Genomic DNA, 15,861 nt, shown 5'->3' with positions numbered 1-15,861 from the left:
TTCAGTCCTAGTTTTGGTAGTAGACTGCGTGAATGAATCACGAGTTGGAAGAAAAAGTAGGTCTTTGACCTGTTTCATTCATCATTCAGTGGGTATCATATCAATTGGCGGGGAGCTGGGTTGAGTTCCCACGCGTGGAGTTGGCAACTTGAGTCGCCGGGGGTTATGAGGGATGATGCAGCATAGGCTGATCTAGAGGGGCTAACTAGAAGAGGTTTTTCTCTTCCAGAAGCAAGGAAACCAGAACCCCGAATAAAAGAACCTTTTCTGTTTGTTTCAACATGATTGAGGCTCGAGGTTGGCGCCGTTGCGTGTCCCGAAGGCACGATGTGCATGTATCCTGCCCGGGGATATCATTCCCGCGGTTCAATCGCAGCCTAGACATTTTGCAATGCAAGGCTGTCGATAGCATCAATTACTCAACGGCTTTCTTGTAATGAAGTCCAAGAGTTGGTACTGGCCGGAAAGAACTCCTCAGAACGGCCGAGCAACCTTTCTTTGTTCACCGGCACCGGTAACAGGGTCCCTCATCTCCTTCCAGCTAATAGGGAACATCATATTTCCAGCATCGCTGCGAGCCATCACTACACCGAGATCATTGCGGGCAGTGGTGAGGTAGTAGAAGCTCTGATCACCCAGGGAGATGACCGAGCCGCGCACGATATCACCGACACGAAACATCTCATCCATAACAACGCGGTCCTTCTCGACGGCTCGCACATCTTCCTTGCGAATCAGCGCTTGAAAGCGAAGCTCATCGGTGTTGCTATGGTTCTCTGGGTTGGCGGCGGAGGTGAGAATGGAAGCGACATTATCATTGTCTGAAGCGGCTTTAGATGGGTCTGGGTTTGCAGCGGAGGCCTCATCGAGCACGACGAGAATGGAGACCGCGGCTTGTCGCTTCTGGACGCGGGTGACGCGGGCCAGGACGATGGAGTCCACTGCGGGTAGGGTGTTATATCTGGGCTTTGACTTCGGGGCCGGAGCCGAGGATGTTGAAGGAGCTGCGCCTGCCTGGTTCACGCCAGGAACCATTCGCGAGACTCGTAAAGTCGACTTTGTTTGAGTCTTGGGCTGAGCGGGATCAACGATGACAGGGCCAGCGATGGAGGCATAGATGTTGGATTGCTGCACGTGTGTGCCAGGTCCAGCGGCATATGAGGCCACAGATCCCAGACGTTGGCCGGGGATGGCTACAGGTGGAAGAGAGGTTGCCATATTGTCAAGCCCTCAAGGGCAAAGATTTGGAAAAGTTGATGGTTGAGGGACGGAGGGATTTTTCTGCCAGGGAGCTATGCCCGGCCCGGAAGTAGGTTTCCCCGCCCCGCTTGCATATGCTACATGCTACGATTACGAGCTTATGAAAAGGTCCTATAACACGAATCAATTATGAAAAGCCTATATCTGTATCAATTCGGACTCCACACACCGATTCAGTCTTGCCTTTGCGTCGCCACGGGATCAAGCCCGTTCATTTAGAGAGCTGATGCCTTAGCAACCATCAGCGCTCAGGGAGCTCTTCTGAGCACTGTAAACGCGAGACTTCATTGACTAATATTCTAGTAAACAGGACGCACAAAGTGGCGTCCAAAACAGCTGTTTTAGACACCAATTTTACCGACACTTAGCGTTGTCGTGTATTCTAACCATTGACATCTCTAACATCGACATCTCTAACATCGCTGGTAATAAAGTATGGGTACCGTAGATTCTTAAGAAATCAAACAATTGACCTGGCTACTATAGAGTCTAGAAAGAAAACAGTAGAGATAGTAGCTAAAGTATCTCTAGGAGTACAAAGCCTAAAGTAAAACATAGGTTAATTATAGGAAGAGTACTACTATAGTTAAACGCCTTGGGGGGAGCTTGAAGACTAAGATCGACAGTCATGCTGACGAGAGCGGTCCCTTACCACTAAGGCAATATATAGAAAGGTTAAACGCAGATAAGACAAACGTATAACGGTTTATTAAGGTAAGCTTACTTAGGTCGTTTATACCTTCCCTTAGGTTAGGCCTAGTAAGCGAATCAGGGCACCTAGGTCAGGCTTAGCGAGTGAACCGAGTGAGTGAATCAGGGTACTTAAGACGCGCTCAGTGAGCGAGTCTGCTTAAATTATATAACTCTTACTGAGCAACTCAGGTCGCCCAAGGGCGTGCTCAATTCTACTCAATAATCAAAAAGCGGCGAGGGGTGAGCAATAAAACGGAAAGGGAAGCCAAGAGTTGCCAGACATTATCCGGTACGTATGCCCGCTGACAAAAGACCGAATTCGGTGGATTCAATGCCCATACAAAAACACCCAAGGGAAGAAAGAGATGGATAAACAAGAGTAGAATGGCCAACCGGAGTACGAAAGTACAAAAGGACCGAAAAAGTGGGTTGTCGAGCACGCACAAGAAGACAAAAAAAAGAAGAGGAAGAAGAGGTGATAGGAGCCTTTATGCTTCGATCAGGGTCTGCTTAGGACCGGCTCCCAGAAGCTCCAGGCATCGCCGCGCGAGAGCGATGACCTCACTCTCACCATCGTCTGCATCCTCCTCATCCGACTCGATGTTCTTATCAGAGATTGATTTCACCATTTGTACAATATCATCGGACTTGGAGATATATCCGATGAGCTTCTTGTCTTCGGACTCGAGCAGTTGAAGAAGAGTCCAGATGGCAATGTGCTGGAAGGTCGGGTCTCCACTGGCGAGGAATCGCTGGAGATAGCCATGAATTCCGCCATTCGGGTCGGCCCAGTCACGTACAAAGATTGAGTAGTCTCCCACTACATTAGTGTTAGCGGTTAATTCATTGTGTGAATGTACTTAGAGATGGTGTATTAGGACGTACCCTTGGAAGACAGGTTGCCCAAGGCAGCCGCACTGTTCCCTTGGACCTCAATACTCTCCGAATTGGTCAGCGGTATCAAGACGTCGAAGACGCCGAGGTTAAGAAGGTGAGACTTGAGATCATCACTGAGAGCCAGCACAGCGATGGCAGCGGTCATTTCGGATTGAACGGTCAGTGGGACTCGCAGAACGAGGTCCTTGCACTTCTGAACTGCCCCAGCCTGTAGAACGAGTTCTTTATTGCGATCAGAGCTAGCCGCGAGGTTGCGGAGAGTTGAGATGGCATGGCATTGAATCTCCTCGTTGTCAGTTGATCCAAGGAGATCCACCAGAGGCTTGAGGAAGCCGGCTTCGATGATCGGGGATTCATTTAGCGGGTGAATGGAGATATTGCGGATACAGGCAACGGCGGAGAGTATAAGAGGAAGATAGGAGGACTGGAGCAGTCGCAACAATGGAGAAAGTCCCTTTGCCCGAACAATCTCCAGCTGGTATTTCTCATCGGAGGCGAGGTTGCGCAGAGCGAGTGCCGCTTGACACTGGACCTTGGGGGTGGATGAGTCCATGAGATGGACCAAGGACTGGACCAAACGGCCCTCCGTTTGAGCGAGACGTTTTCGATTGGTCGAGTCGACGGCGATGTTGCTCAGAGCGGTTGTGCAGTAGTATTGAACGTCGACATCAGGCGACGAGAGAAGTTGGACGAGGACGGGAATGGCACCGGCATTGACGAGTTGCTGTCGGTTGTCGTCTGGTCGTCGAGTTAGTTCTAACCCCCCCACCACCGTCTCGGGGCGAAAAGGTACTCACCAGAATGTGTCATATTGAGCAGTGCGCCGGTCGCATTACGCTGCACGCGCATATCCTTCGATTTAGCCAGGCGGATCAAAGGACCGAGCGCCCCCGAGCGAGCAATCTTGGCCTTGTTCTCCTCGTGGGTTGCCAGGTTCGTTATACAACCGACCGCGTTACATTGCACCTCCACATTGGGCGACATCATTTGGCGGATTAGAGGGGCCAGCCCTCCGAGGGCGACGATCAAGACCTTGTTTTCAGCTATATCGGGTCAGCGATGAGGGCGGGCTATGGAGCTCCGGGGTGTATACCATTTACAGCTAAGTTACCAAGCGCGGCGCTGGCAGCTCTTTGAACCTCGATATCGGAGCTCTGGAGAAGAAATAGAATGGGTGCGAGGGTGTTTTTGTCGACTTCGCGCACATCTGCAGATAAGACGTCAGGGATTGCATCACTGCGATCAAAAGTCGCACGCACCTCTTTCCGTGATCTCGGCGAATGTCAAGCTCGCACTGCGTTGTAGGTCGACGTTATCGGAATAAACGAGGGTACTCAGAGCTCGCAGCGGTTCTCCGTCGAAGAAGTCGGTTTCGTTGCGCTGGACAGGGGGTTAGCGACGAGTGGCGTCATGACACCGGACAGCCCGGCCGGGGCAACAGTTGAATGATCCAAGGCGAGACGAGACGTACATTTTCCAGATAGCTGAGCAGGTCCGAGACGGCTTCCCGTTCACTATCGGCGAGGGTGGCTTCGTAGATGCCATCTCGAGAGCGGCCGGCGCCCAAGCAGGCGGAGATATGACACCATTGGTCGACGGCCGACAGGCACGACCGACAGGTGGTGAAGATTCCACTCATGCCTCCTCAATAGGCCGGCATCAGGGCACTACCGGTGAAGTTCGAAGCGCGATGGAGGGGGTGGGGGGAGGGACAATGTCGAGGTGAATGGCAGGAGGCTGGAGAGCGTTGCATATACCCGTGCTCAAGCTTCTAGGATGGGAACACAGAGCAAGTGGCGCGTGATAAGAAAGTTGACAGGGTTAACGGTGAGAGATGGCGATAAGGGAATTGGGAAGCTGAGGGGAAGAGATGGAAGAGCGAGGTGACAGGAGCTAGTCAAAGTCCGTAGTCAGAGACTCCAGTCTCCAGTCTCCAGTCTCCAGTCTCCAATTCCAATTTCCCCCTCTGGCATCCACTCCCTGATTACCGATGGACTAGTGATATTAAAAACCCAGAAAAAGACCAAAAAAAGGTCAACCGGTCAAATTATGCAATTATTAAATCATCAAATACCTTTCAGAAACTAAAAACCCAGAGCCTAGACATGTGGTTTAGCCACCTCACTAAAAGATCGAGGCTGAAGCTGCATCACATCATCCCGAAAGCTACCAATCCGATCACATTTAATTTGCTTTCTTCCTTGACCATCTACCCCGTACCGATGGCAGGAGATAGCGCGCAGATATGTGCAATTTCCCCAGTCAGGGCTTCACCTTGACCTTGACCTTCACATTCACCTTCACATTCCCAGGTCGGGTCCGTGCCCGCCTTGTGATGAGCACATTGGAACCAGTGCAGCTGATCAGAAATGATCCGGCTGATGGCTGATCGGCGTGAAGAACTGCATACAAGAACATCACATGGAGTGGTCGGCTAACCTGACCAAAGTGCACGAAGTGGAGGCTAAGGCAATTTCCCCGCAAAAGGCAATAACAAGGATCCCGTCAGAGACCCAAGTTTCTCAGGCTTGCCACTATCGCGGACTCGTTTAGTTCCTCGACTAGCGAGTGGTCTGAGGGTTTCCCGTTGGTCGTGAGCCCGCGATCGGCCCATAGATTTTAGGAAAGAAAAAGGCTGGGTCTGGGTCGGATTGTCTGGTTGTCTGTGTCGATGTCGGTGTCGGTGTCGGAGTCTGGTCTGGTCTGATCGCGTTGTCTGGTTCCATTAAAACTCGGTCGCATCATATCTTGGATTCCCCGTGTCTCGTCTTGCTCCCCGTACTTCTTTCTCGAATCTTTACATCATGTCTTGGTGAAAGCCCTCCATCTCCCAGCCCAGTTGCCGATTGCACATCGTCAGATCCTAGACCCCCCTCCCGGATCGATTCTAGAGTCCTACTCCACCGCGATCTCCTGAACCCCGAGATTCCCAGCACGGGTACACTGGTGCGCTGGTGCACTGGTACACTCGTACATTCGTACTTGGTGCAGGCTCGTCTCATGGTCAGTCGCGTGCAGACTGCACCAAGAAGCCCCCAATGTCGACCTCAACTGCCACCGCCTCCGCTTCTATTGCCGACCCTCCTCGCCCCGGCCGTCTTCGTCGCTTCAGTCAGCTACGAGCCTACACGCAGAATCTCTCCCACTCCTCACCAAGCCAACGTGCGCGTCCCAGTTTGAGCAGTCGGGTGCCCTGGCTATCTACCCCGTCGGGCGCAGAGTCTCCATCGACGCAGGTGGAGAGCTCCACTCCTTTATGCCCCGAAGGTGATCAACCGGTCTTGTCTCGCTACACCTCTGCGCCCACCTCGAGCTCCCACGCTCTCGTTGACAGCCAGAATTCCTCTACCGAATCCTCGCGATCAACTCCCCCCAACGAGCCCAGCCAGACAACTCATGTCATGGCCCGGCTGAGGAGTGCTTCCGCTGTGCAGGGCCGCCCGCCGCGCAATTTGGCTCGAACCGCCACTCCAGAGGCGCCCACATCGTTACCAGAACCGACCACTGCAACAAACGATACCCTGGAGCTGACTGGGACCATCTCGGCCGAGATCCAGTCCCCCTCAAAATTACCACAGAAGGCGACTATCAGGTTTTTCCCCTATCAGGATTCCTACCAGAGTTCACGACCGTCGCTGCCCTTCATTCCCATCTCGCGCACACTTCCCTCCGAAAGCTGCGTCATTCGAGTCGGTCGCTACTCCGAGCGCGATGGAATTCCCAACCCCAATCCATCTGAACCCTCGGATTCTCCGGTCGGCTTCAAATCGAAGGTCGTGAGTCGAAAACACTGCGAGTTCATGTACGTCAATGGTCAATGGCACATAAAGGATGTAGGCAGTTCGTCGGGCACTTTCCTGAATCATATGCGCCTGAGTCAACCGAACATGGTCTCCCGCCTGTATTCCATAAAGGATGGTGATATAGTGCAACTGGGTATCGATTTCAGAGGAGGAGAGGAAATGATCTTCCGATGCGTGCGAATTCGTATTGAATGCAATCGGGCCTGGCAGCAACAGCCCAACGAGTTTAAGTATGCAGCCTCACTCTTCATCTCTTATGCCCAGCCTAACGTCATCATAGTAAAAACACCGAAAGCTTGATCAAGAACCTAGGCAAGGGAGAAACCGCCGATTATTCTGGCTGCCGCGAATGTTCCATCTGTCTTGGTTCCGTCTTGGTTTGTCGTCCCCTTCCGTTTCTAACGTACCGCCTCGCTAACTGTAACCCAGCGGCCCTACCAGTGCCTTTTTATGGCGGCTTGTGCCCATGTCTGGCATTACAAATGTATCAGTCGCTTGCTACACTCACCCGATTACCCCATGTTCCAGTGTCCCAACTGTCGGGCATTCACCGATTTGAGTGCCGAAGTCGACGACTCGAATGACCAGGAAGGGGAGAAGTCTCAAGAATCGGTTGGCGCGGAGGAGGGCAATCAAGCCGCGCTGCGGTCCGAGGCACAATCGCCAGCAAATGCTCCGCCCGAGAGCGAAGGCCACGAAACCTCGAATCAATTAGAAGCTCATCCCGAAGAGCCGGACCTGGCCACCGATGTCGAGAATCTGCACCTGCAGGATGAACAGGCCCGCGAGGCGGACACAGAGAGCTCCGATTCTGCCGCTCTCAATGGGAGCAATGATGACCTTGCTCGCAGTGCCACCGTCAATCTTCCAGGTTGGCAACCCACTGAACCTCTCAATGTCCCGACTCGGCATGCTCAACTCCGTGCCGACACGCCTGGGTCAGACGAAAACCCACTTACTCCACGAAACGACTCGGGCCCTCTAGCCTTTGATGGCCGAGCGGGAATGCCTTGATCGATAACCTTGGAGAACTCATACGCTCAAAGATGACATTGAGACCATATATTGAAACATCGCGTGATTTGACATCATGACTCTGATGAGCCATCACCACATTTTGCATCTAACATCTTCACAATTACTCATTTCCATTCCCAGCTGCAATCTATCCACGCATGATTGAAGCTCGTCTGACCTCCCATCTGCATTTCTCTACAGCGTTTCTATGTCTGCAATTTGATTGGCAAAACCGGCGTTTCCTTGGTGGCACTCAACTACCCCATCGTTTGATATACCCATTTACCACCCCAGGCTCTTGATCCAGGACTTTTGGTGATATCTATATCTACGGCAAACTAGGAACCTTTTTTTGCGGTGGCTTACTCTGTCTATTCAACCATTTGTTCATACCGGATTGGCTTCTTGACCCTGCCATTTCTTCCACCTGCGACTCAGAATAATTGATACATTTTTAATTCTCGCTGCGTATCCTAAGTAGAGCATATCTGGAAATACCTACCACTTAAATTTGGAGTGAGCGCCAAGGAAGATAGATCTCGGATCTATCTCCACGCCGATAATAGTCAGATTAGACTCGAACGATCTGCAAACTGTGCAAGGGCCCCTTACCATGAACCCGACTTGAAAGGTGAGCCGATATCTTTCAATGGCTGGATCAAAATCTTCACCAAATCTTTCATCCAACACTAACCATCAATTCAACGCAGATAACACTCAAAAGCAATAACCGAGATCTTAGCCATAACTGCCCCAGCGGTAATCAAATCTGCCTACCCAAACCCTCTCCTGTAGTAACAACCAACTTCACCCTCCACATCCTTCCTGCGGACTGCCTCCTTATCTCAAAATAAAAAACAGCAGTCTCTCATGTCAGCCCATCATTCCACTCTGAAATAGGAATGGACTTCATTACGAAATGGGTTACGGTAATGTTTCCCAATGCTTATATCTAGGCGCTCAAATCGAAACTGACCCAAAGTTGCCCACACGCCCACATCGTCAATTCACAATCTCCTGTTTACTTTTCCAGTCCGAAGAATCTTCCCTTTCACCTGGACATCAAATCCTGCCACGGCACTGGTTTTATTTTATTTTATTTTACTTGTCCTCCTTGTCCTCCTTTCGCAAGGTCAGATAGGCTGGGCTTGCGGATTAAACCCCTCCGATGGACAGGCACACAACTCCTCGATCAACAACATGATGCACGCCTGGCTGAGGCTAGTGTTTCCTCTTCACAGCCAATGGTGACTACTTCAACGGTTTTCTCTGGTGAATCGCAAAGAGAAAATCTTCTGGGACACTTGATCTAAAACCTGCGGTTGGCTGTGTGTGAACGACCAAATCTTGAAGCAAAGTTATGCTCACTTCCAACTAGGGCTCACAATCTTGGATCACCTGGGCAATCGACATCCCGTGTCCTAAAGAAGATAAAAAGTACAGTATCTGTACTATCTACCTCTTAGCAATGCTTTGCAATATCTCCCTGTTTCGGCTATATCGGTCGACATGATAGCCCTGTCCTCAGTTATAACGCGTTCGATAACTAAACTCCTTCAATTTTGATGAATTGTGAACCTGATGTTAATCATGACAGACTATTGTAAAATAATACCGAGGTTGAAAATTCCGGCGTTATCAATGTGCTCCGCTCCACTCAAGGGCCCCATCAGCACTCAATATGCCCCCATACCTGGAACGGCCGGCCCTGTAGCTGTTTGACGAAGGCCGACGATGAGACTGGAACACTTTATTTGGTGCATTTCAGATGGACTCCGGTTTCAAATTCCCCATCCAAGTAAAGATTGGAACACAAAGCTCACTCGGGGACATCGGGTCGCCGAAACACGCGCGTCACGGCATAGGGCAAGGGCCACTCTCAATAGACCCTAAATCTCGGGTTTTCCGACTGGTGTGGGGATGACCCTCTTCGGACCCTCTTCGGACCCTCTTCCAAGCTCGGCACTTACGTCTCCCGCGTCATTCCTCACCTTATTCCAGGTGCCGCGTAATAGCCCCATCGTCAAACATGAGCTTGGTTTTTGTATGCGGGCCAGACGCTTGTTTTCTTCACTCTCAGCTTGCGTAGGTCCCGAATGCGCGTTGCCAAAATCGGGAGTGTTCTCTGTTTGTGAATAGAGCCTGCAGATCGCGATACCAACCTTGGAAATAATGTAAATGTAAATAGAGAAGATTCTCCTCTCCATGAAACGTTCCATTTCATTTTCAACTGTCAATCATTTTACTAGTATACTTTTGGAATTCATCTGTGGAAGATGAAAGTCCATTCATTGTCACTCTTTTTGGCACTGCTAGGCCCTGTGGCCGGCTTGTCCAGCTCTTCCACTCAGGGCTTGCTCTCTAATGATGAGCGTAGGTCTTCACATCTTTCTCGTCAATTGATTTTGGGTTGTACCTAACCCTCATAGTCTCCCTCGGCGACTGGCAATCTGCCTACGAAAAGGCTTCCCGTTTCGTTTCCAAACTTAACACCACCGAAAAGATCAAGCTGGTCACTGGAAGCAGTGTGAATATTACCGATGGCGAGTCCTTCACTGCTCTTGAATTTATGGATGGAAGTATGGGTCTCCAGGACTATTACTATGTCTCTGCGTTCAGTCAGTCTTCTGCGTTGGCCATGACCTGGGACAAGAAGGCTATGTATGCTCAAGCGAGAGCCATTGCGACCGAGTTCTATCTCAAGGGTATCCAAGTCATTGCTGGACCGACTTCTCAGCCCTTGGGCCGCACTGCGTGGGGTGGAAGATTGGTCGAGACTTTTGGGTCTGATCCATACCTGAACGGCATTGCAACTGGAATCAGTGCGAAGGGTTACAAGGATGTCGGAATCATTGGTGGTGCTAAGCACTTTATCTTGAACGAGCAGGAAACAAACCGGACTTCGAGCGGAAGTGGAGGAGGTGGTATGGGAGGCGGCGCCCCAAGCTCCAGTGCCAATTTCACGATGAGCTCTGCAGCAGCTATGCCTTCCTCTTCCGGATCTGCTCCAGGTGGAATAGGTGGAAGCGGTTCTTCCTCGTCTTCCTCTTCTTCTGGTGCTCCTTACTCCTCCAACGCAGATGACAAGACCCTGCACGAGACCTATCTCTGGTCTTTCTACGATGCAGTCCACTCTGGTATTGGTGGCGTGATGTGTGCCATGACCAAGGTCAACAACACTCTTTCATGTGAATCTTCTTCTCTTCTCCTTGATCTCCTGAAGACAGAGCTTGGTTTCCCTGGCATGGTTTGGCCTGACACCAATGGCCAGCAGGATGCTCTTGCCTCCGCGACCAACGGCCTTGATTATGGCTCTTCCAGCCTCTGGAGCACTTCAACCATTGAGGGCTATCTTAAGAAGAACAACCTGACAGAGGCACGCTTGAATGATATGGCAATCCGTAACTTGATAGCATACTACAATGTCAACCTTAACAATGGTTCTCAGCCGTCTACTGCCAGCGACAGTGATTATGTGGATGTTCGTGGCAATCACTCGAAGCTCATCCGGGAGAACGGCTCCAAGTCTATGGTTCTCCTCAAGAATGTCGACAATGCGCTTCCTCTGAACAAGCCTCACAAGATGGCAATCTTCGGCTCTCACGCTCGTGCTGTCATTGCCGGCCCCAACATGGAGTTCAGCGTTCAGGGCTCTGGTCCCACGTATGCCGGCCATCTTGCCACTGATTCTGGATCTGGTCAGTCTTCCTTGCCGTACCTCATCACACCTGAGATGGCCTTGACCATGAAAGCCAGTCAGGATGGTACTATGCTCCGCTGGGTTGCCAACGACACCTACTCTACTTCGAGCGGCTCTTCGCTTGTGATGAAAGGATCCTCGGCCACTTCTGTCACACCTTCTGTCAGTAATTATGCTGAGAACATGGACGTCTGCCTTGTGTTCATCAATGCCCTTGCTGGTGAAGGCGCCGACCGTACCGAACTGTACAACACTGACCAGGATGCCCTGGTCACTGAAGTTGCAAGCAACTGTGCCAACACCATGGTAGTGATTAATACTGCCGGTGTTCGCCTCGTTGACCAGTGGATTGAAAACGAGAACGTCACTGCAGTCTTGTACGGCAGTCTCTTGGGCCAGGAATCCGGTAATTCGATTGTCGACGTGCTCTATGGCGACGTCAACCCCAGCGGCCGCTTGATCTACACAATCGCCAAGAATGAGTCCGACTACAACGTCGGCATCTGCTACACCCACAACTGCAACTTCACCGAGGGCAACTTCATAGACTACCGATACTTCGACGCGGCTAAGGTTACGCCTCGCTTTGAGTTCGGCTATGGTCTTTCTTACACCAACTTCACCTACTCTGGCTTGCAAATTAAGTCACCGTCCCCACTTTCCACTTACCCAACAGGCAAGCTCTCCGTGGGTGGCTACAAAGACCTTTGGGATGTTGTTGCCAATGTAAGCGCTACTGTTCGCAACACCGGTTCTGTCGATGGCGCGGAGGTTCCCCAGCTTTACATCGGGTACCCCAAGGCGGCAAAGCAACCATTGCGTCAACTACGTGGCTTTGAGGCTATTGACATCAAGTCTGGCCAGCAAGAACAGGTGAAGTTTGAGTTGCGTCGTCGTGACATTTCTCACTGGGACGTTGCTGCGCAGAAATGGGCCGTTGCTCCTGGTGTGTACAAGGTCTATGTTGGAGCTAGCTCGAGGGATCTGAAGCTGCATGGAACTTTCTCTGTGGAGACCAAGGCATGAGCATGAGCATGAGCTTGTATAAAGTAGTCCAGATGTATAGATAGCTACATGTAATTCCGATATTGGTCAAGGATTAATAAAGCCGTTCTATCTGTTGATCGAAAGCAGTAGTGGAGCCTAAGATGATTACGCCGGAGAACAAGAGAATGCTGGGCAGCCAAGGCTTTAAGATATGAACCTTGGGATGGCACGGTATCTTGTTCGAGACCAAAAGCATAATGTAGCTTGGCACAACTTGGCGCAACTATCTGGGGTAGACTTTATCGCTGTCCAATCCCTGGTATCCTTATCGCTTGGCAACCTTCGTAGCGTCGCCTTCTCCTCCCCCTTTCAGTTCTCTGCCCGATAAGATATCGTGACACTAGTTGATTGTTATCACTATGTACTCAGCTTGATATACTTTCGCGAACTTTACTCCCGATACAGTAAAACGAGCCTGTCTCACCACCATTGCCGAGAGATTAGAACCCGGCTCTATCAACAACATCATGACTCCGCACCGTATTCCGCGTCTCTTGACCCCAACGTCAAAGCGCATATAATTGACCATGTTCCCCGCTCGACTGCCGAGATCCCCCTCAGGAAACTACACACGACCACAATGGAGAAGAAAGTGTCTGCAAAAGACCATCCCGTCCCTAGCGAAGATGCCAGTTCCGGCACCGTTGAACCATATCGCGAGACGAAGCGTGGCCTAGCTTCACGACATGTACAATTGATGGCCATCGGCGGCTCTATCGGCACAGGTCTCTTTGTCGGTATCGGATCATACCTGCGCGATGCAGGACCGTTGTCATTACTATTGGGGTATATGTTCTGGGGTTGCTTGTTCATTCTACCTGTCAACTTGAGTGTTGGAGAGATGGTGGCCTATCTCCCTGTTCGAGGATCGATCTTCGAGTTGGCTGCGCGATTCATTGATCCTGCGTTTGGATTTGCTATGTAGGTTCTCCGCTTTCGATAGCCATTCTCTGTGAACCGAGGCGACGCTAACACACGCGTCTATAGGGGCTGGGTGTACTTCTACGGGTGTGTTATGCTAGTATGTACGGAATACGCAGCTGTCGCAACGGTCATGCAATATTGGAACACGAGCGTCAATCCGGCAGTTTGGGTGGCAATGGCTCTCATCGTTTGTTCTCTGCTCAACTTCGTCGCCGTGAAATACTACGGAGAGAGCGAGTTTATTATGGCATCAACAAAGATCTTGCTGCTTATTGGTCTTGTCTTGTTGACATTCATCACGATGGTTGGAGGAAACCCCAAGCACGACGCCTATGGTTTCCGCAATTGGACACACGGCGTCATGTTCGAGTACTATACCGACGGCGTGACGGGGAGATTCCTCGGATTCTTCTCCGTCATGGTCTATGCCGCCTTCTCTGTTGCTGGACCCGATCTTCCAGCCCTAGCAGCCGGCGAGATCCAGAATCCGAGATACACCATCCCACGCGTTGTTAAAGCGACATTCTGGCGTATTGTTGGATTCTACGTCGTCGGCGTGCTAGCCATCGGTATCATCTGCAGCCCACGCGATCCCCGTCTCATGTCAGCAATTGACTCTGGTGCAGCTGGATCTGCTGCCTCGCCTTGGGTCATTGGTATTGAGAACCTGGGCATCTCAGGTCTCCCGGATCTAATCAACTTGCTTATTTTGCTGTCTGGCTGGTCCTGCGGAAACGCCTATCTCTATAGTTCCAGCCGAACACTTTATTCTCTCGCGCGTGACGGCCAAGCACCTAAGTTCCTCTTGAAATGCACTGCTTCGGGTATTCCCGTCTACTGTGTACTGACGGTCTCGCTTCTTTCCTGCGTCACCTTCCTCGTGGCGGGATCCTCTTCCGTAACGGTCTTCTACTGGTTCGTCGACCTGACCACCATCGCCTTCGTCCTCACATACACGGGAATGCTCTGCGTATTCATTGGTTGGTACCGCGCCTTGAAAGCACAAGGCATCGATCGGAAGCAGTTCGTCCCCTGGGCTTCCCCATGGCAGCCATATGCCGCTATTTGGGCTATCTGTATTGGCAGTGTCACGGCCATCTTCAACGGATTCTCAGTCTTCAAGCCATTCAGTGTGCAGGGGTTCGTGACCTCGTATTTCGGGCTGGCATTTTGGGTAGTCATGTACGTGTTCTGGAAGGTTTATCATCGCACGAAATTGGTGAACCCGGCCGAGGCAGACTTATATTCTGGTAAAGCCGAGGTAGATGAGGAATGCAAATTATGGGAAGATGGCGGATGGGAGGAACGGAGGAAGGCTGAACTGGCGCAGATGAATTGGGGGCGCCGAGTTTGGGAGAAAATGTGGTGATGACATGTTATATCTACCTCTGGCTGTATATGCATGAGGGATCTGGCATCTCAGAGTCATTCGGTTTTACGAGTGGAAAGTATGTAGTCAATCTCATAATATTGTACATGCTCCACATGGCTATGTATCGTCTTATCCGAATACGGACTTCTACGTTCACTCAGATAGTTTCTCGAGCCCGATCTAGAAACACCCAAGTCTACGTTTGGCTTAGCTGTAGATCTTCCCTTTCCAAGAACTTAACCATTACCATTCATGCAAGACTTTACAACTTGATAGGTGTAGGGGGAATTTACCAAATTTACATAAGACTAGTTATGTAGCAATATCCAAGATAGGGTTCAGAGAATAATATGAATGTATGCGGGGGATATATCTTCGAAAAGCGCAGCGTGTGTGTATACATGTGGGGTTCCTAGTCTTCAGCTTCGCAACGTTTGACCAGGCTGCTCAATGTCAATGACATTGCTGGTTTCTTCCGTGGGTTCCAGTCGGCCCTTCAGCAAATCTATCAGCAAGTGAGTCTTTCACCTCTTTTGAAACGGTTCGATCAACTGATACCTATCAAACGAGAGTATGCCTCGAAGAGCAAATGTGTCCGTCTAGTGAGTTTGGATGAGCACGAGTTGAGGGAGCTGGACGGATGTTCATCTGCTACTGTTGACCATTTGGGGCGCGAATCTCCTGCTCCGACGCGGAGACGTTGGCCTTGTTCAATGGCTGGGGACGCGTACAGAGCTATGGCTGGCCTGCAACCTTGAGAACGCTTCTATTTGCTGTGCTGGGGCCTGGAGGCATGATTTGGCGCAAATATGTTGGTCGCGACGATGATAAACAGCTCGCATCACGCGTCACCGAAAAGCGGTGTGATCATCCAACTCGATTACCGGCGCTTAGCGCTAAACCGTAGAAAAGAGTTGTACAAAGGTTAATTTGGCGATGTCACTGTGCAGAAAGAGTGATCATAGCGTACATAGCGGGCGCCACCCATGACACGGACCAACCTTAGAAGAAACCTGTCGTCGTTGCTCCATATCTTTCAGCGTTGACCATCCGGTACCTCAACCGTTACACCGTATGCAGTAACATTCCTGGCATCGAGCCCAGAGGGATCATTATCACCAACTTACGCGATGCCGCTGAACTTCAGC

At 50.9% G+C, this 15,861-nt stretch overlaps 5 protein-coding genes across 5 annotated transcripts; 3 read left to right on the top strand and 2 right to left on the bottom strand.

Annotated features, from left to right (window-relative positions):
* Positions 1 to 474: 474 nt before the first annotated feature.
* N7443_002621 (exosome non-catalytic core subunit CSL4) lies at positions 475 to 1,218 on the bottom strand (the record flags this gene model as incomplete). Its single annotated transcript, XM_056882677.1, has 1 exon — positions 475 to 1,218. The coding sequence occupies one exon, from the start codon at positions 1,216 to 1,218 to the stop codon at positions 475 to 477; it is 744 nt and encodes a 247-aa protein (XP_056744518.1).
* A 1,223-nt stretch (positions 1,219 to 2,441) lies between these two features.
* Positions 2,442 to 4,489, bottom strand: vac8 (protein anchor VAC8; the record flags this gene model as incomplete). Its single annotated transcript, XM_056882676.1, has 6 exons — positions 2,442 to 2,773; positions 2,839 to 3,588; positions 3,648 to 3,893; positions 3,944 to 4,057; positions 4,110 to 4,230; positions 4,322 to 4,489. The coding sequence occupies 6 exons, from the start codon at positions 4,487 to 4,489 to the stop codon at positions 2,442 to 2,444; spliced, it is 1,731 nt and encodes a 576-aa protein (XP_056744517.1).
* A 1,399-nt stretch (positions 4,490 to 5,888) lies between these two features.
* N7443_002619 (FHA domain protein) lies at positions 5,889 to 7,667 on the top strand (the record flags this gene model as incomplete). The annotated part of the gene is made up of 3 exons (XM_056882675.1): positions 5,889 to 6,883; positions 6,934 to 7,030; positions 7,083 to 7,667. 3 exons carry the CDS (start codon positions 5,889 to 5,891, stop codon positions 7,665 to 7,667), a joined length of 1,677 nt encoding a protein of 558 aa, XP_056744516.1.
* A 2,279-nt stretch (positions 7,668 to 9,946) lies between these two features.
* Positions 9,947 to 12,396, top strand: N7443_002618 (glycoside hydrolase family 3 protein; the record flags this gene model as incomplete). Its single annotated transcript, XM_056882674.1, has 2 exons — positions 9,947 to 10,043; positions 10,100 to 12,396. The coding sequence occupies 2 exons, from the start codon at positions 9,947 to 9,949 to the stop codon at positions 12,394 to 12,396; spliced, it is 2,394 nt and encodes a 797-aa protein (XP_056744515.1).
* A 601-nt stretch (positions 12,397 to 12,997) lies between these two features.
* Positions 12,998 to 14,710, top strand: N7443_002617 (putative proline permease; the record flags this gene model as incomplete). Its single annotated transcript, XM_056882673.1, has 2 exons — positions 12,998 to 13,338; positions 13,405 to 14,710. The coding sequence occupies 2 exons, from the start codon at positions 12,998 to 13,000 to the stop codon at positions 14,708 to 14,710; spliced, it is 1,647 nt and encodes a 548-aa protein (XP_056744514.1).
* Positions 14,711 to 15,861: the final 1,151 nt, after the last annotated feature.

Source organism: Penicillium atrosanguineum (genome assembly GCF_028827265.1).
Source record: "Penicillium atrosanguineum strain IBT 20685 chromosome Unknown utg000002l_segment0_segment0, whole genome shotgun sequence".
NCBI classification, from domain to species: domain Eukaryota; kingdom Fungi; phylum Ascomycota; class Eurotiomycetes; order Eurotiales; family Aspergillaceae; genus Penicillium; species Penicillium atrosanguineum.
The sequence above is the reverse complement of the archived record's forward strand: the minus strand, read 5'-3'. Positions and strand labels throughout refer to the sequence as shown.